At 51.2% G+C, this 23,411-nt stretch overlaps 1 protein-coding gene across 2 annotated transcripts in view; it reads left to right on the plus strand.

Moving 5' to 3' along the window:
* Window positions 1-213: 213 nt before the first annotated feature.
* Window positions 214-23,411, plus strand: part of FGF18 (fibroblast growth factor 18) — a 74,177-nt gene continuing 50,979 nt past the window's right edge. Inside the window, exons 1-3 of one of the 2 annotated variants that reach the window (XM_032702897.1) lie at window positions 214-256; window positions 1,051-1,328; window positions 1,616-1,652. In XM_032702897.1, the coding sequence (XP_032558788.1) occupies window positions 1,297-1,328; window positions 1,616-1,652 (69 nt within the window). In that variant the 5' untranslated portion in view covers window positions 214-256; window positions 1,051-1,296. Of the gene's footprint in view, window positions 257-1,050; window positions 1,329-1,615; window positions 1,653-6,964; window positions 7,048-23,411 lie in introns of those variants that run through there. The other variant, XM_032702898.1, reaches the window with a different exon arrangement.

The raw sequence follows: 23,411 nt of genomic DNA on the forward strand, positions 1-23,411 counted from the left end.
GAGCAAGTGCCTCAGTCCCTGTAGCAGTGGGAGCAGCTGGGCCCGACACCCTGTTCCGATACTGTTATTCGAGTGGAGAATTTGGAAAACTCAGCGTTCTGAGCTATGGTTATGTTCTCACTTAATAAGGTGTTAACTGACGTTGGGCGCTCTGTGGAGAGTTCGGCTATGCGTGGAGGTTAACGGTTCCTGGCATCTTGTCTGCTATAAACGAGCTTTCAGAGACGGGGAAAGAGTTACCACACGCTCTCAGTGTGTGAGTTTTTTTCTTAACATAAAAAAAAAAAACCTACCGACAACCATCAAAACCCCCCAAACGCGAGGCGGGGGAAGCGGCTCGGCGAGCCGGGCGGTGCGGGGCGGCGGAGCGGCCGCTGGAGGGCAGGCGAGCCGTGCGGAGCGGGGCCCGGCCGAGCCCGCACCGAGCCCGGCACCGCCTGACCCGCTGTCCGCGTCCCGCCGCGGGAGCGGAGCCGGGCCATGCACCGCGCGGGTGTCCCGGCCCGCGGGGGCCGCGCCGGGGCTGCCGGGGCCCCGCTGCCGGCCGGCCGGGGCCGGGACGCGCTCCGGCCCGCTCGGAGGTAAGGGCGGACCGGCCCCGGAGCGGAGACACGTGTTAGCGGAGCGGGGCAGCGGCAGCGGCCGCTGTGCTGGGGCGCTGCGGACCCCTCGCGTTCCGGGCGAGCAGCGGCGCCGCTCGCTCCGTCGGGCCGGGGAGGGCGCGAGGCAGCCGGAGCCCCCTCCCTTCCTCATTTTTTAAAAAAAGGCTTCCCGGGCCGCCGGCGCTGCCCTCCGGCCGGGCGGTGCCCCCTCCGCGCAGGCGGTGCCAGCCCCGGGGGCCGCCCGGGCGGATCCCGCCTCCCGCTCCGCGCCCAGCGATGCCGCCCGCCCGCAGCGCGGAGCGGGCGCGGGGCGCAGCCCGGAGCGGGGCGCGGCGGCGGCCGAGAGGCTCCATCCGCCCGGCGGGGCCGGCCCGGCCCGGGGGGGCGCGGGGGGGCACTTGCTGATGATCGGAAGTTACTGACAATAAGCACCTTCATCCCCCCAAAGGCGGAGAGAGAGAGAGGGAGAGGAGGAGGAGGAGGAGAGACAGGGGGAGAGGAGAGCTGATGCCTGACGAGTCACTCGGCGGAGGCAGAGCGGGCGGTACCACAACTTCCCGGCGGCGCGGAGCGGCGCGGAGCTGCGCGGCGCGGATTGGAGCTCCCCGGCCGGATCGCTCCCATGTCAGCGCGGCGGCGGGGGACTGCGCTCCGCTAGCGACCAGCCGCCGGCCAACCCCCTCCTCGCCCAGCGATGTATTCACTGCTCTCAACCTGCACTTGCCTGTAAGGATTATGACATATTTCTAAATATTTTTATTAGTATTTTTAAATTTTAAAAAATACTTTAAATTTTTTTTAAAACTTTCGTTCTGGAGTCTCCGGTTGCATTTTCCTTGCAACCAGGTGGTAACTGGGACCCGAGCCTTTCTATAAGCAGAGCATCGCTCTGTGCTCTTTAAAAAATTGCAAACAAAAGCAAAGCAAAAAAAAAAAAAGCAAAACCCCCCAACTTTAACCATTTTACCACATCATTTGATCTTTTGTTGCTTTTTTTTTTTTCTCTTCTCCAGATGTTTACATTTCCTGCTGCTGTGCTTTCAGGTACAGGTACGTGTCCTTTCTGTCCTCTCTCGCTTTTGGTTGTAAAAGAGAAACAAAGGCGGCTTGTGACCTCGAGTGCCAGGCAGGTTTGGCTGGGGTTTTCACTTGTTTCCCTCTAGTTTTTATAGCCGTATTAAACCGAGCCCCACACCAGGTGCTGGAGTGTCACTTGCCCTGGACCGGGACTGCCCCTCGCACTCAGCTCCCGTTCCGTGCCCGGTTGTGCTCTGCCGCCGGTGCAAGGCTGAGGAGCAGCCGGTGCGCCGGTAGCCTGCCGTAGCGGGATCCTCTGGAGTGCATTAGCCTGGCTAATGATGTGAGAGGGAGTGCTGGACTCTCCTTGCACAATGTTGATTGATGCACTTGCCTTGGAAGAGCAGGCGCTCTCCTGCTCGCCCTCTTTTCATTTTTTTTTTCTTTCTTTTCCTTCTTTTTTTTTTTTTTCCCCTTTCCCTCTTTGAGAACTTACTCCCAAAAACTGATACTTTGAAAAACACGAGTTTCCTTAGCCAGGAGAAGGAGGCTGTGTGCTCCCTCCCCATTATTCAGTAGAACGCCGTCCAAGTCAGCTCCAGCCTTTGATCCTGCCTCGGCAGGAATGAAGCCGTTGGAGGAACACCCTGAGCGGCGAAGCTCTGCAGCCCAGGCGCCCGCGGGATGGGGATGGGGATGGGGATGGCAGCTGCCCCCCAACAGCCCCATGGCCACACACTTCTCTGCCACAGGGATTTTAGCTGGGCATCCTGGAGCAGACCCAGCTGCGGGGCTGGGCAGAGCAGGTGCCGCTGCTCCAGTGGCTCCAGCCCACCATCCCCCCAGGACTGGGGGATGCCTGTGCCACCCCTTGTCCCCATGTGATGTGTTGGCCAGGATTGCACCTGCTCACCCTCTCCAGATCCCCAACAGCAGCAAGGGATGGTCCTGGATGAGCACAGCCACAGCCTTGGAGGGGGCTCTGTCCCTCTGGCTAAGCTAAAACCCAGAGCAGCCCCATCCCTGGTCCCCCACCCATCAAAAAAATCCCCAGTCACATTTTCTTCCTCATCCCCACCAAAACCTGCAGCTTGAAGCCAACACCAGCAGAGCCTCCTCCGGTGGAGTAGCCTCCTCAGCAGGAGAGGATCCACAACTGTAAATTACCCTGCGGTTGGAAGGTGTTTGCTCTATTTCTCTGGTGCATTTTTTTTCAAGCCCAAGGAATAACAGGCTGCACAGGGCTCACAGAGCCAGCACCCTTTGCAACGGGGAGACATTTTTTTGTGCTTGTGCGGTAACTGAAGTTAATCAGCCCTCCAACCCCCTCCCTTTCCCCCTCCCTTTGGTGCTTTTAGTGAATCAGAAAAAGTTTGGCTGGATGCCTGGAAAGCACTTGCTAAAATCTGATCTCTTACTTCAGCAGCCTTAAAACAAAGTTATTGGCATTTATACAGTTGGAGCTTGCAGGCTTCCAAAGCAATAAAATAATAAAAAAAAAAGGGGGGGGGGGGGAAGAAAGCTCTGCGCTCTGGTGCTATTAGAACCATACTTGCTCCATTTCGTGCTGATTTTGCAGCATTCTGTGGGATGTGAGGTGGGGATGGCTGCGCTGGGCACTCCAGGGGTGTCCTGGCTGCGGCTGGAGGGCAGCGGAGCTTGCTGGGTGTCACAGTGAGAGTGGAACTCCTTTGGTGATCAGGGTTGGGAGCCAAAACATTAGATTAGTCATACTTGAGGGCCTTCGAGTGAGTGTTTACAGTATTAATGGTAGATGAAAAGATGTGAATGCTGTAAGTTTTTATTGCCCGTTTTGTTACACTTTCTTTCTGGATTTATTCACGGGATTACATGTTTTGAGCCTGAATGGGAGCGAGGGATTATAGGATTTCTTTTATAATGATCAGTTTGGGTAGGAGTTAGCCTTTGGTGAACTGGAGTAAATTAATGCATCACTTAGGTTTAATATTTATTTAGTCTAAAGGAAGTTGTTTAGTTTTGCTTAAAGGGCTCTGTGTTGTATTGGAGAGATTTAAGAGCTCCTGAAGTGGATTATATTCTAAGGCCATCTTCCATCCTCCGGTTCAAGCCGTGATCTGCCAGTTGCCCTATGTGTTAGTCTTAGAATTATGCTCCTCTGCTGATGCCTGTTACCCTGTGGCTCTGTGTGCAGAGGTAGAAATCTCTCCAGTGTGCGTGGGGCTGGAGGTGTTCTGGGGCAAAACACCACAGTTTGACTGTTCTATGTCTTCTGTTAGTTCCTCGTGTACGAACCTGCAGTGGGTTGATGTGTGAGCTGCCTGCAGTTGGTGGTTGGTGGCTCACTGCTGGCTAAAAACTTTCTTGTAGACTCCAAGCCCACCTGCACAGCTGCCGGTGGGTGAGCCGCTCAGGGACAGCATCACCTGTGGGCAGGTTGTGGCAGCACTGGAGGGGCTGTTCCCCAGGCTGGGCCACAGGGAGATTGGAAGGTCTGGAGCTTCCAGGAGCAGGATTTAGACTCCTGGATGAGTCAGACTCCAGGGCTTTTCTGTTGTGTGACATTTCCACCAAGAAACATGGGGATGAGCACGTATTGGGTCAGAGGGGAGCACTGCTGGAGCATAGGTACAGCACAGCCCCGGCAGCAGCCCAGTATCTCACAGAGCTGCCTGGAGGACAACTCATTCACTGATCCCTTCCCCTGCAACAGCAATAGCCCTGTCTTGTTTTCTTCTCTTGCATCTTAGGAAGTTCCTCTGCTGCTTGGAGTTGCTGCAGTTCCAAAGCAGAGATACTGGATACCCTTGGGGACCCTGGAGACATTAATTTATTTATGTAGGTTGTTCTTAGGGATGCCTTTTCATCGATGGTTACTGATCTCTCCCTCTTATCACATGTCTTCAGCATCCTTCAGTTTATTCTCCTGCTACCTTTTCATACTTTCAGGAGCAATTTCTCTTCCACGTGCTTTTTCCCTCTGTATTTCCCAGGGTGATTTTGGGTTTGGCTTTGGAGTCAGTCTCTGCTCTTCAAGCAGGTGAGAAACACCAGGAGCACCTTGCACGGTTGGAGGGGATCACCCAAGCTGTGCTGACTCTGGCAGCACCCTGACCCTTAGAACATTGGGCTTGGGACCTCCTTTGCCAGGGTGGGTGGGAGCTGGGGGCAGCTTCAGTGTAGGCTGAGCATTAGGATGCGAGGTTTTGAGTGCTGTCCTGGCTTGCAAGAGCTTCCAGCTCTTCTGTCCCTAAGCCACCTCCAGTGTATTGTCAGCCAGAGCACGGGGCGATGCCACTGCAGGGGCTGCCCTGGCTGTGCTGTAGAGCAGAGGGTGGTCCTGCCTCAACCTCTTCCCTGCCCTGATAAACCTCACCGTGTTCTTCTACATGGAGCGCATCTGTCTTAGATTATGAAGGGGTCCCTGATAGGGCCAAATCCTTTGCTTTTATGGCTCTTGTAGGTTAAGATCCAGCTTTGGAATCTGATCCAGAAGCAAACACGAGGTCAGAGGAATGCACAAGGCAGCACTGGGCTATTTTCACATCTGCTGGTGTTGTGTAAGAGGAAGGCTGCCGTGCACCATGCCAATAGCAACTTGTGTTTCTCCTAAGCTCCTGTGCAGCGACAGACAGTTATTGTTTGGGGCTTTGTAAAGAGAGACACGGAGAAGTGTTGCTTCCACGCATTCACCGAGCCAGATCCTGCGGTCTGGCGGAGCTGCGCGCGGCACATGTCGGAGGTGTGAGCCTGCTGAGCGACTCCCTCCCCTCTCCCTGTCTGCTGCTCCACAGCCGTCCTTCCCAGGACAAGGAGGATGAGTGGTGAGTGCTGCCAAATGGCACTGGGGACAGTGTTGTGGAGAAGCAAGAGGTGGTCCTGATCACAGCCTGCCCAGCCTGCCTTGCCTGGCTGCCCCTTCTGCAGGTGTGCAGCAGTGCCACAGGTCCCTGCCCTGCCCTGCCGCGCCCCTCCTGATGACAGTGCTTGTCATGGCACTGAAGGAGGGTGCTGGACTGCGCCATTCTCATGTCTACCTTCCCTGTGAATGGGAACCCACCTGTCTTCACCCACCATTGGGTGGCACAGTGTCTGTCCTGGCACGGCAGCCATGGCTGTGTGTACTGCCAGGGGTGGAGTTTGGGCATCACCACATTGCTCCAGCCTGTGCTGTGGGACAGGGCGGGTGGAACCTCGTGCTGCTCCCATCCTCGAGGTCCCCTGCATGCCAAGACTCAGCTGGACCCAGAGCCCTGGGGCTCCCAGGCTCGGTGATCTGTGCCTGACATCTCTGCTCAGCCTGGACCAGGACCACCAAGCCTCAGCACAGGATCCCTGTGCCAGCACCTGCCTCCTGCTCTGCGAGGGTGTAGAAGTCATGCTGAGAAGGACAGAATATGGCAAAGGTGGTCTGGGAAAGGCTGGACAGCTCTCTGTCGATTTTTCTGATTGCACCTGACAATTACTAGGCAGTGAGAAGACCAGGGAAACTGCATGAGCAAAGCCTGATTTAATTAGCAGAGGAGCTCAGCGATGTTGCAGTGCATGACCCCGTCATAGGCTGGAGTTGATGAGATGGTCCACAGCTCTGGCTCCATGCTGCTGCTGGACTTAAGACAGCAGATGCAGTACCTGCCGGTGTGGCTCTGCTGGCCCACAAGCTGCAGAGACAGGGTCTGGTTGCATATTAAATCGTTTGTTCCAGTTTCAAACCCTCTTGTTCTCCAAGAAACAACTTTGCTGCTTGCCACAAGTGATTTTTGTTCCCTGCTGCTGACTCAATGCACCCTTCTATGAAGTTCTGTGTCCTGAAGCTGCCCCTCGTGTCCTGTTTCTGACTCCTGATCTTTGAAGATCAGGCTTGTGGAGGAAGAGGATGCATGTTGGAGCAGTTGCCTGGGCTGGAAGCCCTGCTGAGTGGCACTGGGCTGGTGCTTGTGCTGATGCACACTTGGGAGAAGTGGGAGAAGCGAGACTGAGATTAGCATGGAGTGAATGCAAACGTGGGTCTTGCTCCTACAGGGGTGAGAGTGTGTAGCCTGTGCCCCACCGCTGGCTTTGGCTGCCTGCCCTGGGCATGCCCTGCCTCTGCTTCTGTCTCTAGCCCCTCAGTGTTATCTGCCAGAAAGACCCCTCAAACGCATATTTAACAGGAAGATGTGCAAGGACTAAGCTGTTTCCAGATTCCCACCCTAGTGAGGCTGACACAAACTTGAGCTTCTTCAGTATTTGGGGGCTTGGGTGTGCTGTGGCAGTGGGCACAGCATCATCTGTGGCTGTTGCTGTGACAACGGGCAGCAGAGCAGAGCTGCTGCTGAGAGGCTTCAGTGTGCACCCCTGTGTGTGCAGTTTGCTTTTCCGATGCTCCAGAGATACGCAAGTTGCTTCAGAGAAACAGAGAAGGATGCAGGTGTTGTTGCACAGAGCACACAGAAGGAGTACCTGTGAGGTTCGGACTTCCCCTGTTTCAGATAGCTGGATGCAGCATGGGGGTTGTATTTAATGTTGGTTTTGCTTTCCTTGTTGCACCTGGACAGAGGCAAGTGCTGCGGGGTTCAGAGTGCTGTGAGGTTTTGCAGGAGGGATGGCAGCTCAAACTCGAAACTGGTTTTTGCTTGGCCACAGCGTTCTGAGGTGAGAGGGAAAAGAGTGGAATGGGCAAAGGCCACAAGACAAAGGAAGTGTCGCTTCAAAGCCCCGTGGGTGCTTTTGGGATGTGGTGATGCTGGTGGTGGGTCCTTTGTTGGGAGTGACTTCAGGGGGCTCAGGTAAGATGAACAGCACTGGGGGGCTTGGGCAGCCCCTCAGAATATCTGATTTTGCTGTAAGGTGATAGCACCGAGCTGGTCAGCCGGGTGAGTGCGTATCTCTCTCTGCTGCAGGAGGCTGAGCTCGAGAGAGACTCCCCTGGGACTGAAAATCATGTTTTTGGATCTATCTACTCCCAGATCCTTGGGAGTATTTTATTGTTTCTCTTCCTTTCCTTAGGAGTTGGGAAAACCCATTGTGCTCTCTCCTCCATTGCTGAACTGCTTTTGCTTCGTTTTCCCCCAGATATGGGTACTCTAGATATCAGTTGTGATAAATGCAGGTGAAAAATACGTTCAGGAAACATCATGATTTGAAAAGGGAGAAGAGGAGTGTTGCCTGGGTAGAGGTTGGTGAGGAATGATACCTGCTGCCAGGGCCTCTGCCTGGGGTCTCTGGAAACTGCTCTGGTCCTGGGAAGGCTGGGGTAGGTTGTGCTGGGGGAGCTGGAAGCCGTGGGCCCAGGGAGGCACCAAAACACCCTCCTCCCTGAGAGATGTACCTTCCTGTGCTCTGCTTCTTAGGTCAAGGGGCTTCCACCTGTGTATCTGTGGCCCCAACAAGTCTGAACATGATTTTTTTTTCTTTCTTTCCCTGGATTTTTGTGGTTTGATCACCTGCTGTGCCGTAACAGCAGGTACCAGCAGAAATAATGCAGAGCTGTGCATTGAGCTGCCTACCTGGTATGTCACCTCTGTGTCCTGATACCTCCCCAGATGTCCATGGAGGATTAGGCATCCAGCAAAGCAGCTGGAGAGAAAGTATATAAAAAAACCCCCCCAAAATAGAAAAGACTGGCTCTGCCAAAGTATTTCCCTATTCCCATTCAGCAGCCTTGCCATAGCATGAAGAGAAAGAAAGGGGAACAGAGAGGAAGGAGGGGGCTTAGCCTGTCATGGTCTGTGTATTTCCCTTTGTGTGAGCTCCTCGCTGCCCTAGGGGCTGCAGTGGGTGGGAGCCGACGTGCCAATCTTCTCCCTCGACCAAGGGCAGGCTGCAGATCTGCGTCCCTGCCACTTCCATGTGGGGCTGGGTTCCCTGGCCACTGCTTCCACAGCTCCCTGCCTGCTCTGCTTGCACAAACAGCTGGATTTCAGGCTGAACCACATGGCAGTGTTGTCCACATAGTGGACTCTACTCACACCCTGCTCACGGTCTGCATTTGCTTTTTCATGAAGTTACCAGCTTGATTCTGCTGCAGCCCATGGAAAAGGGATGGTGCTGCTGGGAAACCCAGAATGCCTTTAACCTCCAGACCTTAGGGTGCTATAACAGTGTCTGATCCACCCTCCTGCACGTAGCTCCTGTCTCAGTGCTTCAGCTTTCTGGCTGTAGCTGGGTGGGTACTGTCGAGTTTGCTGGTGATGCCAGCTGAGATGAACATTGCTTTGGAGGCAGTGGGTGGAAGGGGGAAGATCTGAGGCTGTGGCGTTGGGATAAAAGGCTTCAGGTTGCACCAGGGCAGGTTTAGATGGGATATTAGGAAAAAAGTCTTCAATGAAAGGGTTGTCAAGCAGTGGAAGGCTGCCCATCCCTGGAAGTGTTCAAAAGATGTGTGGATATGGCATTTGGGGACATGGTTTAGCAATGGGCCTGGCAATGCTGGGTTAACAGTTGACTCAATGATCTTAGAGGGTTTTTCCAAAGTAAATGATTCTGTGATAAGAAGCAGGCAGTGGGGAACAGTTCAGCACAGCCTGCTCAGTGTTGTATGGCCGATGATGACGGGAGATGAGATGGAGTCCAGTCCGTGGGCTCACCCGCACTGAGATGGAAGATGAGGCAGGCTGGGGGAGCTGGGACTTGCCCCAGGCAGAGCCAGAGCCCCCAACAGTGGCCAGACTGAGGGGGGCTGGATCCTGAAACAGCAAGGGGATGGCCCTGAGGGGAAGCAGGGTGGTCAGGGGCCCAAGTGCACCCTGTGATTTCTCTTTTATAATACAAATCATGTTGAGACTGATGAATTGGTGCAGGTCCCAGGGAAGTGCATATTGCATGGATACAAATACCAGGATGCAGCAATTAATGCATTGCTCTTCCTACAAGGTATTCCCAGCACTCTTTAGTCCTCTCAGTTCCTTTTCTCTTGCTGCATATTTCAAATCTCTTTCTTTCCTTCTAAAATACTATCTTTGGCATCATTTTGAAGGACAGCTTGTTAAAAAGCTGTCGTATCTTTTGGAATGCCCTGAGCTACTCTTGCACAGAAATCCAGAATTAACAGAAAAATGCAGGGAGCAATGGTGAACCTGGTAAATAACTAGGCTGTAGCATGTGCGCTGGGTGCCTGTGGGCATGGCTGGTGGGATGGGTATATAAATTAGAAAATGGGAAGAAGAACATTATTAATAGAAAGGCATTTTGCTGCTTCTCTGATGCTTTTTTTGAGGAGAAGGATGGTCTGGAAGGCTGGCACTGCAGTACTGCAATCACAGGGGCTGGGGTCACTTCTCTCCTGTCAAACCTTGGGTGATCTGCTGGTGGTGCTGCTCCGTGGCTTTTCCCATTGGAGTGTTGGATACAATCCTGATCAGATAATCATATTTCCTTTTCCAAGTTGCATTCAAATCATAGGTGGAATTTGACTGGGTTATAGGAATGTACAAACAAACAACAAGTGGAGTGTGTGCTCCACTTCCAGCCTTGTTCTCCAACTCTAACATGGAAGCTGGTTTTGACCCCCTTAAGCTCCCAGGCCGTAAGGTTACAATCCCATATGAATAGCATCAATCCCTCAGTGTGAGGCTGTACTGTAAGACTGCATGGTGCAGAGTGGTATTGATTAGCTGTAAAATAAATTATGATCTATGTAGTGCAGGTTTCTGACCCCGTGGTCGTGACCTTGCGGTGATTGGGGAGACTTCTGACCAGCTGAGATCGGAATAGAAAACAGCCCCCCAGCAATCAATAGGGAACCAACAGCTCTGGTGGCTGAAGCCTGTTACAGGAGGCTGCATACATATGGCATCTTTATCCTGGGGAGCAGGCGGTTCTTCTACAGACTTCATCTGAAATTAGGTGTGAAACTCCGTGTTGGGCATCCTGCTGTATGACCAGCCAGCCTGACCGTGGGCCTTGGGGATAGGAAATGTTGTGGTGCAAAACGGGTGTGCATGTTTCACCATCAGGGCTTTCAGTGACCAGCAAAGCTGGTACATCCCAGGTTGGAAGGGAGGAGTGAGGGCAGCTTTGTCTGGCGGTGCTGGCCAGGCCTGGACAGCATGGAGAGTCTGTCCTGCTTATCATAGAAGCACAGAATGGTTTGGGTTGGAAGGGACCTTAAAGATCACCTTATTTCAACCTGCTGCCATTAATCAGGTTGCTCCAAGCCCCATCCAAACTGGCCTTGAACACTTCCAGGGATGGGGCAGCCACAGCTTCTTAGGCCCAGAGCTCTTCAACATCTAATAAATGACTTGGATGCAAAACTTCAAGGGATACTAAGTAAGTTTGTGGACGATACAAAATCGGGAGGAGCTGTTGACTCCCTCGAAGGCAGGGAGGCCCTGCAGAGAGACCTGGACAGATCCAAGGGCTGGGAGACACCAAGCATAGGAAGTTCAACAAGGGGAAGTGCCGGATTCTGCTCGGGATGAGGCAACCCCAGATGTGTGGACAGACTGGGAACAAGAGGCTGGAAAGCAGTGCTGGGAAAGGGCCCTGGGGGTCCCGGCCGGTGGCCAGTTGGCCCTGAGTCAGCAGTGCCCTGGCAGCCAGGAGGGCCAATCAGGGCAGTTTTGGCTGCCACAATATAAAAAAGATCTAAATCTGTTAGAAAGTGTCCAAAGGAGGGACACAAGAATGGTGAAGGGCATGGAGGGGCCATACCAGGAGTGGCTGAGAGCACTTGGTGTGTTCAGCTGGAGAGGAGGAGACTGAGGTCAGACCTCACCGGGGTCTGCAGCTCCTCCCGAGGGGCAGCTCCATCTCTGCTCTGTGTGAACAGGGACAGGGCCTGAGGGAACAGCTGGAGCTGTGTCCGGAGAGATTTAGGTTGGATGTCAGGCAAAGGTTCTTCCCCCAGAGGCTGGTTGGGCACTGCCCAGGCTCCCCAGGGCAGTGGGCACAGCCCCAAGGCTACCAGAGCTCCAGGAGGGTTTGGACAGCGCTCTCAGGGATGGGGTGGGATTGTTGGGGTGTCCTGTGCAGGACCAAGAGTTGGACTTTGATGATCCTTAATGGTCCCTTCTAATTCAGAATATTCTGTGATTCTGTGATTTCTGGGCAATTTGTGTCAGGGCCTCACCACCCTCTGAGTAAAGAATTTCTTCCTAACATCTAATCTAAATTTTCTTCTCTTTTAGTTTAAAGCCATTCCCTCTTGCCTATAATAAATGGGAGCAGTCTGCTAGTGATGCAGAGGGCTTTGTGCTGTTTATGTTGAAAGAGTAGGTAATAGGAATTTAATTGCTGTTTAAATGTAGCAAACAAGAAAATGGAATTTATTTGCTTAGCTTAGATTTCTTTCTGGGAGCCTGATTTCCCCAGCGTGCACCGTCACCACGCGTGCCAAAAAGCTGACACCACCAGGTTGAGTTGGGGGCTTTCACTTCTAAATGAAATGTGTGCTAACTCTGCCCCGGGCCAGGAAGGCTGAGCTGGCAGAGCTGCTCTGTGCTGGGTGCTGGGCCCAGGTGGGGGACAGCTGTGGGCATTCCCAGACCAAACAGGGAACTGGGCATGTCTGGGGCGAGGCATGGCGCTTCGCAGCATCCCGGGGCTGTAGGAATGGATGCAGGTGCCTCTAAGAAAGGGCTCCTGGGGAACCTCATGCCATAAGGTCTCGTGTCTGTGTTTGCCCATGCCTGGCCTGAATTTCACCTCAGAAGCATTTCTTCCCACTGCTGGTGACTGGCAGTGGGTGAAGCAAAATGTGTGGGGACGCAGCAGCCCAAACTCGAGTGATTTTAACACTGCTTTCTTTTTTCCCCCATTTAAAATGTTTCAAAACCATATTTATTTTCCAAAACTGTTGAGAATTGTTCCCTGAAAATAGGAAACCTGCAATCTAAATTAATTAATAACAAATGAAACTTTTCCCCAACTCAACAAAGCAGAAAGATAAGAAATCCTATTTGTCTGGTGTTTGCAGTGTAAATATTTCCAGGCAGAAGCATGGCTAATAGAGATTGGAACAAATCTTTTATTAGAAGACAAACCCTGCTTTTCTTTTCTGGCCCTAGGCTCGTGTGTTTGTTAGATCGGATCCTGAAGGCAGATTGACAGTTTGGTTTGGATTAAAGTCAACACATGCTTTATGCCATATTTTTGATAAGGCTCAATAGTAATTTGATTTTTTTTTGTGCTGTCTTTAGTACATGAGCAGCAGAATTGTCCATTCTTGGGAATATTTTTGCAGTGAAGCCATTGAGGAATTTATTTCTGGAGGGAAGATGAAATTACTGGTGTTAAAAATTCTCAAAATCCCAAGTAAAGTTGAAATCCATTAACTGCAAGCTGTAAGCTTTACATGAGCTGGGCAAACTTCAAGCATTTATTGACTGATCTAGAGAGTGTTTTATTTAAATACCTTTGGAAAGGCAGAGAGGAGGACACTGGCTCACACAGGGGGTCTAGAGCAGGTTCCTGTACTTTACCACCAGCTCCAGCTCCCAGTTCTGATCGGCAGGAGTGAAGATCCTCACCATTTGTACCTGTACATGCTTGTGAGTTCAGGCTTCTTCATGGGAATAACAGGCATTGCCACTGCCCGCTGGTTCCCTGGACCTCCTGCAGTGTGTCCCAAGGTGGGCTTTTGGGTACTTTTGCCCATTATGTGCAAGTACTTATTTATTTGTACAGTACAAATTCATTCTGTTTTTAAAGAGGCTTCACTCTCCAAAGCTGATGTCTTTTGTCTTTACTGTGTTCCCTAGAAAGAAAGAGAGGAAAAAAGGTAGAAAGAATGGGGAATGGGGGGAACTAAAGGAGAAGATTCTCTCTTCTCTGGCAAAGGAGGAATTGCTTGCTGCCTTTGAACTCTGTGCCTCAGCAACTGTGTGCCTGGAAACCTGTCTGCGAAGCTTTGGGTCTGTTTTCGCTGCAGGACACAGGGATCTGTTGTGCCTAATTTTGTGACCACTTCCATCACTGATGCCAGTGTGGAAACTTTCAAATGGGGTTATTTTATCAGGGATGAAGCCAGTCCCAAAGTTTTCTTGGGAAACTTTGTTGCTTGAAGGTAATCGGTGCTGGCAGGACCTGCTGGGTGGTTGTGCAGGGCTAGAACTGGGCACTGGAAAAGCTCTGACTTGATGGTGATACTGAAAACAATCAAGATACTTATCCCAGCTATGTATTAACTTAGTAGAAAATAGAATTAATGAAGCTGAACATCGCTTGGGTCTGCATGCATTTGAAACTGCCTCCAGCAGCGGGTTGTGCCCAGCAAGGGGCTTGCTCAGGTGTGCTCTGTTCTGAGTGACAGAGCTCCTGGGACATGTGCCATGGGACATGGTCCTTGTTCCTCTGCAAGACGGTGCGAGTTCCCTGTATCCATCTGTGTTGGGTGAGTCGGAGATCTCCAGCCTCAAATGGAACATGTGTGTTTGCACAATTAGCGTGGCCCCTTCCTTCCCTGGGAGCAGAATGGTTTATTGATTTCTGTGGCCCACTCACCCCCACCTATTCAGCAATAATGACCCTTCCACCTCAACTCTAAATCATCTCAGCCTGCCTTGCCCATAAGCCCTCTAATCTTTTTGAGTTGTTGTTGGTATTTATGCTCGTGGAGGTTTATGATCTGTCGGCACTGGCTGCTGAAATGCTTTATTTATCCATAGGCTGGGCCACACAGGGAGCGTCCTTATTCTGGTATCATGTTCAGGATGCTGTAGTTAAGGGTTGTGTCAGCACTTCATGCACAAACCTTGTTATTCAGGGGTTTTGCAATTCTGTGGAAAAGAAAACCAGTGACCTGGCACGGCAAGAGGAGGCTCAGAGGCATACATGAAAGCCCAACAACCCACTGCCCATTTAGCGATTATTAGATGGGCAACCTCTTTCCTTGAGGAAAATAGCCAAAAACATCCTCCTCCTTTGGTTTGATTTTGTGAAAAGAAAACCCTCTTTTGTGTGCTTGTATTGGGGTCGGATGGGGAGAACACAGTGAGGTAGGACACTGGCTGGAATCCTCTCCGGATACTTAAAAAATAAACATCCAGGGGTGTGGAACAGAGCTGCCTTCTCCTCAGAACACAGCGGGGTGTGCAGGGGCTGGGGAGGCAGCTGCTCCCTTCACCCTCTTCGTCCAGCCCCACGCCCGCCCAGCACCGCAGCCCTCGGAACAGTAGGTGATGGGGTTTGTAAATGTGATTTATTGCCTGTTAGTGCAGGAGCTTGTGGGCTTATAAATTACTCAGAGATTTCTTGATAATAGAGGGAGCGTGGTATAAACAGGAGAGATAATAGGGCTTGAGAATGTATTTCAAAGCACTTTTGGGGAAGGAGAAGTTCCGTGGCTGCTGGCAGGTATGGGCCAATCCTGGCTGTGCTGGAGGAAGAGCCTTTACAGAACAACCCAGCCAGGATATTTTTTATTGCTCTCTCTAAATGCTGATGGGTTTTGTGGTGCTCCATAGAGCAGCCTGGAGCAGAGCTGACAACTCAGAGCGAAAATGCTCCTCAAGCCCATTGGCCCAGGACAACAGGCTGGGGCTGACACTGGGGGGAACTTGTGTAAGCAGAACTGATCAGTCCACAAGCAGGAGCAGGCAGTGGCGAAGCACTGAAGGGAACCCACAAGAAACATGGAGAGAGACTATTTACAAGGGCATGTAGTAACAGGACAAGGGGGGAATGGCTTCGTACTGACAGAGAGTAGGTTTAGATTGGATATTAGGAAAAAATTCTTTACTATGACAGTGGTGAGGCCCTGGCACAGGTTGCCCAGAGAAGCTGTGGCTGCCCCATCCCTGGAAGTGTCCAAGGCCAGGTTGGACGGGGCTTGGAGCAACCTGGTCTAATGAAAGGTGTCCCTGCCCATGGCAGGGGGGTGGGACTGGATGATCTTTAAGGTCCCTTCCAAACCAGACCATTCTGTGATTCTGTGATTCCTCAACTAGGGGACCTTGTGGCAGCAGGATTTTCACAGAGGGAAACCAGGAGCACCAAATAGATGCTCGACGCTTTTTTTAGCAGGTACCAAGCTGGTGTGACTGGCAGCCCTCAGTTGCTGCTCCAAAGCCATTTTTCTCATCTCTGGGATGGTACCAGCAAGTCTTGCAGGACTGTGCCAATGTGTAGAGCAGGCTGAGAGCAGCAGCGAGGGGACCGGAGTATTGCTCTGGGGAGGGCAGTAGTGAATTGGGAGATGCAGGAGCACATCTCCTCAAAGGTGCCTTGGGTTTAAGTCGCTTCAATGCTTACTTCCCTCTCAGTTTGCTATGACCACCTCTGGCAGGGGCAGGAGGGAAAGGGTTGGCACCTTCTCTGCAGACTTGTGAGAGCTCCTGGATTGGTGAGGAGCATCTTGGGTGCCAGTGCTGGAACAGAGGTGGTGCCCATCTCTTCTTTTTCCCTTGAAGCTTTCGGAGCTGGCCATACACTCTGTTCACAGAATACAAACATTTTTTAACATCTTCGTTTTACATTGGGGATGTTTTTGATGTGAAGTCATGCTTTCTGATCACTGCAGGAAGTTCTGCATCTCAGACCACGTTTACAGGTAGTGCCACCCTAGGGAAATGATAGGAAATAGAAAAGATTGTTAATAATGACTATAATTAATTGAGTTTTGCTAAATAGAAGTGGGTCTTTCGAGGCAAATTGATTTGAATAGATTTATTTAAAGCACGTAGGACATTTACAAACGGAATTTGGTTCTGTCCCCCTCCTATGTCGCCAAGGCTCCCATGGGGTTCATCTGGGAGTTCATGGAACATCCAGAGAGCTTCATCCTGCCTTACAGTTCATGAAATAGGTTTTGCAAGGCAAGCAAAGCATAAAGCAAGATCAAAAGAAAATATCTCCGTTGCAGAGACAAAGGAAATCTTGCATCTTATGTTTCAAATAACTGATCAAATTACTAATCAAAATCACCTCTGAAAAGCCCTATTCCAGAAATAGCTTGCAAGACTTGTGTGAAGAAAGACATTTCTCATGTACATAGGCAGGGATCTATGCAGGGGCAACTCTATTATTGCAAGTGCTTGGTCACAGTAACTTTAGAAGAGAAAGAGGAAGCAATGAAACTTGTCAGCAATGGGTTGGCAAAGTGGGCAACTGAAATGGGGAAAAGGTGTTTGAAGGACAAGGGGCAGCTCATCTCCATGGCAGTCATTTCACAAATTGCCATTTAGTTTCAGGTGATTTGCTGCCCTACTCCACTTTTCACCCTGACTGCTCTTCCTCAACGCTGGTGCCCCAGGATCTTGCCTTTAAGAGGCCTCAGTGGGTTCCAGGAGCTCCAGTAGCTTGTTCCTGGGAATTGTTCTGCTGCTGGATTGTGCTGTGCTGTTGTCCCCATTCCCTTCCCTCTCCTGCTCGGGAGCCTCCAATGTCGTTTCCACACCTAAGTCTGCCTTTGGCACAGCAGTGCTGGGCACCTCTTGGCCCCTGCAGTTACAGGGCAGATGGATCTTATGCCATCTCTGTCCCCTTTCTGAAAATTTTGGGGTTTGGTACAGCTGTGTACGTTGCTCTTTTAAAAAGCAAGGGTTGTGCCTCTGGCTCTTGCAACAGTATCTGAAGTTAGAGCTTATCTAATAGTCAATTTGGATATGGTGGGTGATGTCCAAGGACAGAGAACATCATTACATACTGCCAGCATCCTTGACACATGGGAAATGGAGGGGAAAAAATAAATGCCCATTGGTGGTTGGTATTTTATTGGGTTTTTAGACCCGAGGAGAAGTCACTGTATCTCTGAATCATAGCTTGAAATTTGCAGAGATGTTCACATACAACTCTTTTTCTTGTTTTGACTCTAAAGGCCTAAAAGCTCTGGATCAGCCTAGGTAAGGGCAGATCCACAGTGACCCCTGGCCATGTGTCAGCCACATTGGGCAACACCAGCCCTGCTCTCACAGGCTTTGTTTCACTGGGTCAGCATGGAGAGCCCAGAAAGCCCATCCCCAAGCTAGGCATGCCCCCTGCATGTTGGAATTAAGCCCTGAAAGTGAGATCAGCCCAGAGAGACCAGACTTTTCCCCCCTCAGTAACTAATAGTAGCAGGCTGGTGTTGAGGAGACCTGTAACCATGAAGGCTGCTGTGTATTTCCCAGTTTCCAGTGGTGGTTTGATAGTTTCCATAACATGGATTTGATACTTGCTCTAACCTTGCAAAAGTCTCCCTTCAGAGCAGTGCTGTTGGAGACTGTGGGAGTAAAGAAGCAGCTTGGTTGAATGATGGGGAAGACAAGCCTAAAGCGTAGTAGGGGAGGGTTCAGACTATGGGAGGGATTTTGAGTCTCAAACAGCTAATGTCAGCCATCCTAGCAGCAGGCATGAAAAAAGTGGAGACAGGCTAGTGGGGGTGAACCAGGGCAGAAGTGAGGTACCAGCAGCACAAGTGTTCCCAGCTGAATGACTCCTGCAATTTCAGTAAATCCCCCGAATGCCCTCCAGTTATTGTTAGATGGATTAACCTCCCTGTCCTTGGGCACAACCATTTTCTTATATTCCAGCACGGTGTAGAGGGTGCCAAATCATGGGATAAGTGAGCAGGGACATCTGAGGAGGTCCCTGTCCTTGGCATCATTCCTGCAGAGGGTCACTGGGTGTTATCTTGCCAGAATGAGCAGGATTGGGACCAATTGGAGTTTAGTAAAAGGTTTCCAGAGAGGAAATGTGATAGAGGAGAAGTGGTCTGGGATAATTCAATCAAGTCCCCAGGCATCTCTGCTGAATAAGCTGTGGGCTTTTGGAGAAGCCACCTCTCACGTGAGGTCAGTTCTTGGGAGCTGCTGTGGGGACAGTTGTTAGCCACATCTCTGTTTGCTTTGCAAATGTAGTGCAAAAAGGTATTTTGGGAATCCTGCCCTGAACTGGTGTGCGCTGTTCGGCAGTTGCTGGATTTTACCCTAGAGGGAGTTGCTTTTCTGCAGTGGGAGCAGGGATCTGTGTGTTCCTTGGAGGATGTCAGGGGTCCGGGATGAAAGGAGCTCCCAGGAGAAGTATCGGATCTGCTGCGGTGCTGCCCCTGCAAATGTTTATTCCATTTTGGGGAGGTTGGTCTCTGATGATATTCCTTCTCCTTCTGATGGCAGTGTCTTCCTGAGTATCCTTTGGGTTTTCCATGTCTTGTGCTTTTGCTCCTGTTTTTGTGGAGGTCTTGTCTGTGCTGGTATCGAGCAGAGGAGCAGATGTCACCTTGAACCTGGCGGGCCCGTGCTTTAAACTGGCGTTTTAAGCCCTCGTGGCAAATGACTCTACGTCATTCCAGGGTTTGGAAAACCCCTGACCAGTTTCAGGGGAGTGGGCTTGGGGTTTCCACTCTGCCCTGCTGCTGTGGCCAAACAGGTTTGCAGCTGAAGCATCTGCCCTGGCAAGAGGTTGCTGCTGGTGGAGGGAAGGAGAGAAAAGGTCAGGAGTGCTTTGAACCTGGCAGGTTTGTCAGCAATTGGGCTCAGGTCTCGTTTGAAGAGACAGACAAATTGCTGGTAAGTATTTTTAGTGGGGTGCTGCAGCTTTTGTTCCAGGAGCATCCTGCTGGGAGCACTGACCTGGTCTCCACTGCAGCCCCACCTGCCGAGCCAGGCTCCTCCACCGTGGTGTGTGAAACAGGGTGAGGAGCGGACGGTGCTGGGCACAGACCGTGTGCTCAGCCAGCAGCACCCTGGGGGAGGGGGGCAGACCCTCACCCTTGTTTCTCACCTTTGCAGAGCTCCCTGTGCCTTGGGCAAAGGCCTTTAAGTTGTTCAGGAGTAAGTTGGCTGCTAGGTCTGCTGAAAAAGGGCCTCCTCCTCCTCCACGCACGCTGGGTGGGTGATGCACACAGGGCGCTGCACTGCTGCTGCGCCGGGGACCGCGTTCACTCCTCGTGTGTTTTGGGCTGGTGAGACTTAACGGTTTTCTCTCAAGGTTTTATTTCTTGAATGCCTGTTTCAACTGCTTGAAACCACTAGCAGACAACTCTTTGCAACAGGCTGAATTGCAGAATGGGTTTAATTCCTGCATATCAGGGCAGTTTATTTCAGCAAGAAAAAAAAAGTTTTGTTGTGTTAAGGTAGCGGAGGCAGTTGCAGCATGCCAAGCTCCCTGATCCACGGTCTCACAGGGGTTGATTGGAGTTGTTCTGCAAAGCCTGTTGCAGATTTCTTTTCAGCAATACTCATGCAGTGAGGAGGGATGTGGGCATGAAACCACTTCTGCGAAATATGTGTGTCCTGGTGTGAGCAGCGAGGAGTGGTGGCAGCAGGACAGGGCCACTCGGGGGTGCAGGGTTGCCTGTGGCACATGCGAAGTCTGAAGGATGTTGCCACTGATCAGCAGAGCGAATGAATATGGAAACTTGTCCCTGAGCAGAGAGTGCACCCTGTGGGAGGCATGGCAGGAAGGGGGGGAATTGTTTAGGGTTTTGTTTTGCCCTCACTGAACTTGATAGCATTGGAAATGACTGTGGTGAAGTGGCAGCAATGGGAGCTTAGCCCATCCCCACCAAAACCACCTGGAAGAAACCACGGCAGATTTCAACCATAGAGGGGGATATTTTGAAGAGCTAAGGGTTGAAGAAGCAGTAATTTTTGTAGATCAGGACTGTGAGAGCTGCTGGGAGTGTAACACATCATCCAGAGCCGATCCTCTCTTTTCTCCATGGGCTGTGTGTCTCAGGGTGAGTTTGATCTTTATGGTAGGATGTGTCAGGGAAGTTTAGGTTGGATCTGAGGAGAAGGTTCTTCCCCCAGAGGGTGGTTGGGCACTGACCAGGCTCCCCAGGGCAGTGGGCACAGCCCCAAGGCTGCCAGAGCTCAGGGAGTGTTTGGACAACGCTCTCAGGGATGGGGTGGGATTGTTGGGGTGTCCTGTGCAGGACCAGGAGCTGGACTCAATGATCTCTGTGGGTCCCTTCCAGGTCAGAACATTCTGTGATTTTGTGTCCAGAGCAATGCACATGCAGGGAGGTCTCGGGGCTGTGGAGGTGTGAGGGTTTCTGCTGGCACCAAGACTTGGGTTGCCATGATCAGATGCCATCCACATCCAAGCCAGGCAGGTACAAGGAAGTGCTGTCCAGGGAATACCTGGCACCAAAGGGGTGAGACCTGAGTGGGTGATTGGACTGGGAGATGGCAGGTGGGGCAGTGTCTGGAATGTGGGGGTTTCACCCTGTCCCTGGATGGCTCTGCCAAGGTCTAAGGTGAGTGGCAGAGTTAAATAAACAGTTGGGTGATACTAGTCCAGCTTACTGCTATGTTTTCTCCAATAAAAAAAAATTAAACAGTGCAGTAGTAAATGAGAATGTTGTACATTTTGGAAAACTGGGTGCTGAACATGGGAACCAATTTGGAGCCCTGGAACCCAGCCTGTCCAAATTCTGTCTGTTGAGTTTGACAGCTCCAGCATTAATGCTTGCAAGCTCCTGTAGCCCAGGCTGCACAGAGCTGCCCCATGGAAGCCTGAGGTGACCTCCTGAAACCACCATGGAAATTTAATGGATTCAGTAAGCATGAGAGGAATACGTTTGTTGAGCTGTTTGTTTGATTTTAATGTCCTCTAATTTTCCTCCTGCTTATCTCTTGAAACTCTTGTTCTTATTATTCTGGAATCATCACACTGTTTCCCAAAAATACAGTTTGCTAAGATATGGTTGGATTCTTTTTCAAATGAAAAGCAGTGGATTTTGTGGGAGGGGGTTGTAGCACTCAAGCAGAGCCTGAACTGCTTTGCACTGACGCGGGCCCTGAGTTGCCCTGCACTGGTGTCTCCCCCTGAGACAAAATCACATGAATAAGCACAATTTTGAGTCAGGATCTGTCATATCACTGATATCAGAGATGTCCTATGAGACCACAGGGCTGGACATTTTAAAGCTCTGTTACGGTCTTGTGTCCCAGTTTGGGAATCCTGGACAGGACAACCAGAGCCACTTGACAAACACACATGTCAGCGTGTCCATCTCCCACACGGAGCATCTCCATTCTCCCCTGGAGACCTCGGTCTACAGGCAGTTGGCCAAGGGTTGGAGCTGCAGAACCGAGTACCTGCAGTTCCCTTTGGGTCCATGGGGACAGGAGTGATCCTCCGAAATCCAGTACTGGGGGAGATGAGGTGCCAAAGCTGGAGTGGTCATGTCTGTGTGGTGTCAGGTTGGACCGTCCTTCCAGCGCTGACCTCCCTCGCAAGCCCTGGGCAGTGGCTTCGGGAGGCAACATGTTGCCAGTCACAGTGGAAGTCAGAAGGACCACCCAGTTCTGATAAGGGCAATTTAAAAAGGAAGGGGAAGATTGTGAAAAGAGGGGCAAAGAGGCACAAAGGGAAGAAAAAAACCACCCCACTGCCGAACAAAACTGAAGATCAAGACTGCTGTTAAACACACTGCCTGTGAGGGAGGTCTCACCGTGCCTTTTCTAATCTAGAGCCAGCCAGGATTGTATTAACAGCTTCAACGCAATGGAACAAATTAATCCCTGATGTAATTGAAATCGGTGAGGTCTCACAATAGGTGAGTTTGACCCAGTGGGATAGAAATAGAACAAGTATTGGAATGAAGGAGTGAAACGAAGTCACACTGTTCAGCTATTGGTATTTCATTCCTAGAAACAAAGGCCAGACAAATGCAGAGAATACATGGCTCTGCTGGGCATGGTTGAAAGCTGCTCAATAATATCAAGCTTTGAAGGGATATTTCTATGTGGAGAGGAAGTATATAGCAGAGATATAACAAGCATTAAAAAAGAAAGAAAGACAAAGAAAGAAAGGAAGGAAGAAAGAGCCCTGCTTGCTCCTTGCCTGATGGATTGCTGTGGTAAAATAACACCAGCCCTTAACTAAACGAAACAAAACAAAAGGATATATTTCAACTGGAGAAAATAATAAAAAGACTTAAGGTCTGAATTGTACTTGTGGAGACTCAAAACTGTTGAGAGCTCGTGGCAAGTGGTGGCGTCCTGCATATCTCCCTCAGCTGAGATGCACGGGGTTGGTTTGCTTTGGTCAGGACAGGTAGCAGAAACTGGTCCCAGCTGGGAAAGAGCCACCTTTGTGTGCTGGGAGGTGGCTCCGTCTTGGCCCCTTTAGTGCTGCTGCACCACAACACAGCACAGGTGCCAGAGGGTGGACTGGCTTGTTGGGGCTGCTGAGCTGCTGCTGCTCGTGGGGATGGATGGCAGTAATAATGTGACCTAGGGGCTGCTGGCAGTGACCTGGTTCTGAGTTGGTGAGAACAGGCGATGCAGGTGGAGATTGGGAGGATGGGGGTGGTGGGGCATTTGAGAGCTGCACTGCAGCACTTGGGCAGCGCTCTGGTGACAGGCTGTGCAGTGTGGGCAGCGCTGACTGGACGGCTGGGGTTCTAAAAGCCATTAATCAAGGCTGAAATCCTGCTCCTCCTCAGAATTAACCATTTCCCAGGGTGGAGCAAGTTTAAAATGTCACCATCTCACCAGTGGTGTGTTTTCACAGTTCTGGCTACAGCTCATTCCATTATTAAAAGGGGAAAAGGGGAAACTTGGTTTTTTTGAAGGTGGCATCATCTTTCTCTAGAAAACGGTCAAATACTGGCTGATGTGCCATAAAACATTCATTTCCTGAAACTCTCAGGTTCCAGTTTTTTGGTACTCCATCCTCCCTTCCTCTGGGTTTCATACCAGGTTCAGTAACACTGTGTCTGCCACCTGAAGGTGGATGGATGTGTTGCTTTAGCAGTGATCCATGGCTTGGACAGCTGGTGGCATCTCAGGAGCTGCTGGGGAGTGTGGCTGAGCAATAGCTGTATTTCTCAGAGGCTGTGTGTTTCGGAAAGAACAGAGGTCTGACACTACCTGAGGAGATTTAATCTGCCTCTGAATGTAGCAGGCAGCTCTCTGGAGGAAAAGAGGCTTCGCTTGCAGAACAGCTTTTGGATCCAAG

This window comes from Chiroxiphia lanceolata, chromosome 15, assembly GCF_009829145.1.
Source record: "Chiroxiphia lanceolata isolate bChiLan1 chromosome 15, bChiLan1.pri, whole genome shotgun sequence".
NCBI lineage: Eukaryota > Metazoa > Chordata > Aves > Passeriformes > Pipridae > Chiroxiphia > Chiroxiphia lanceolata.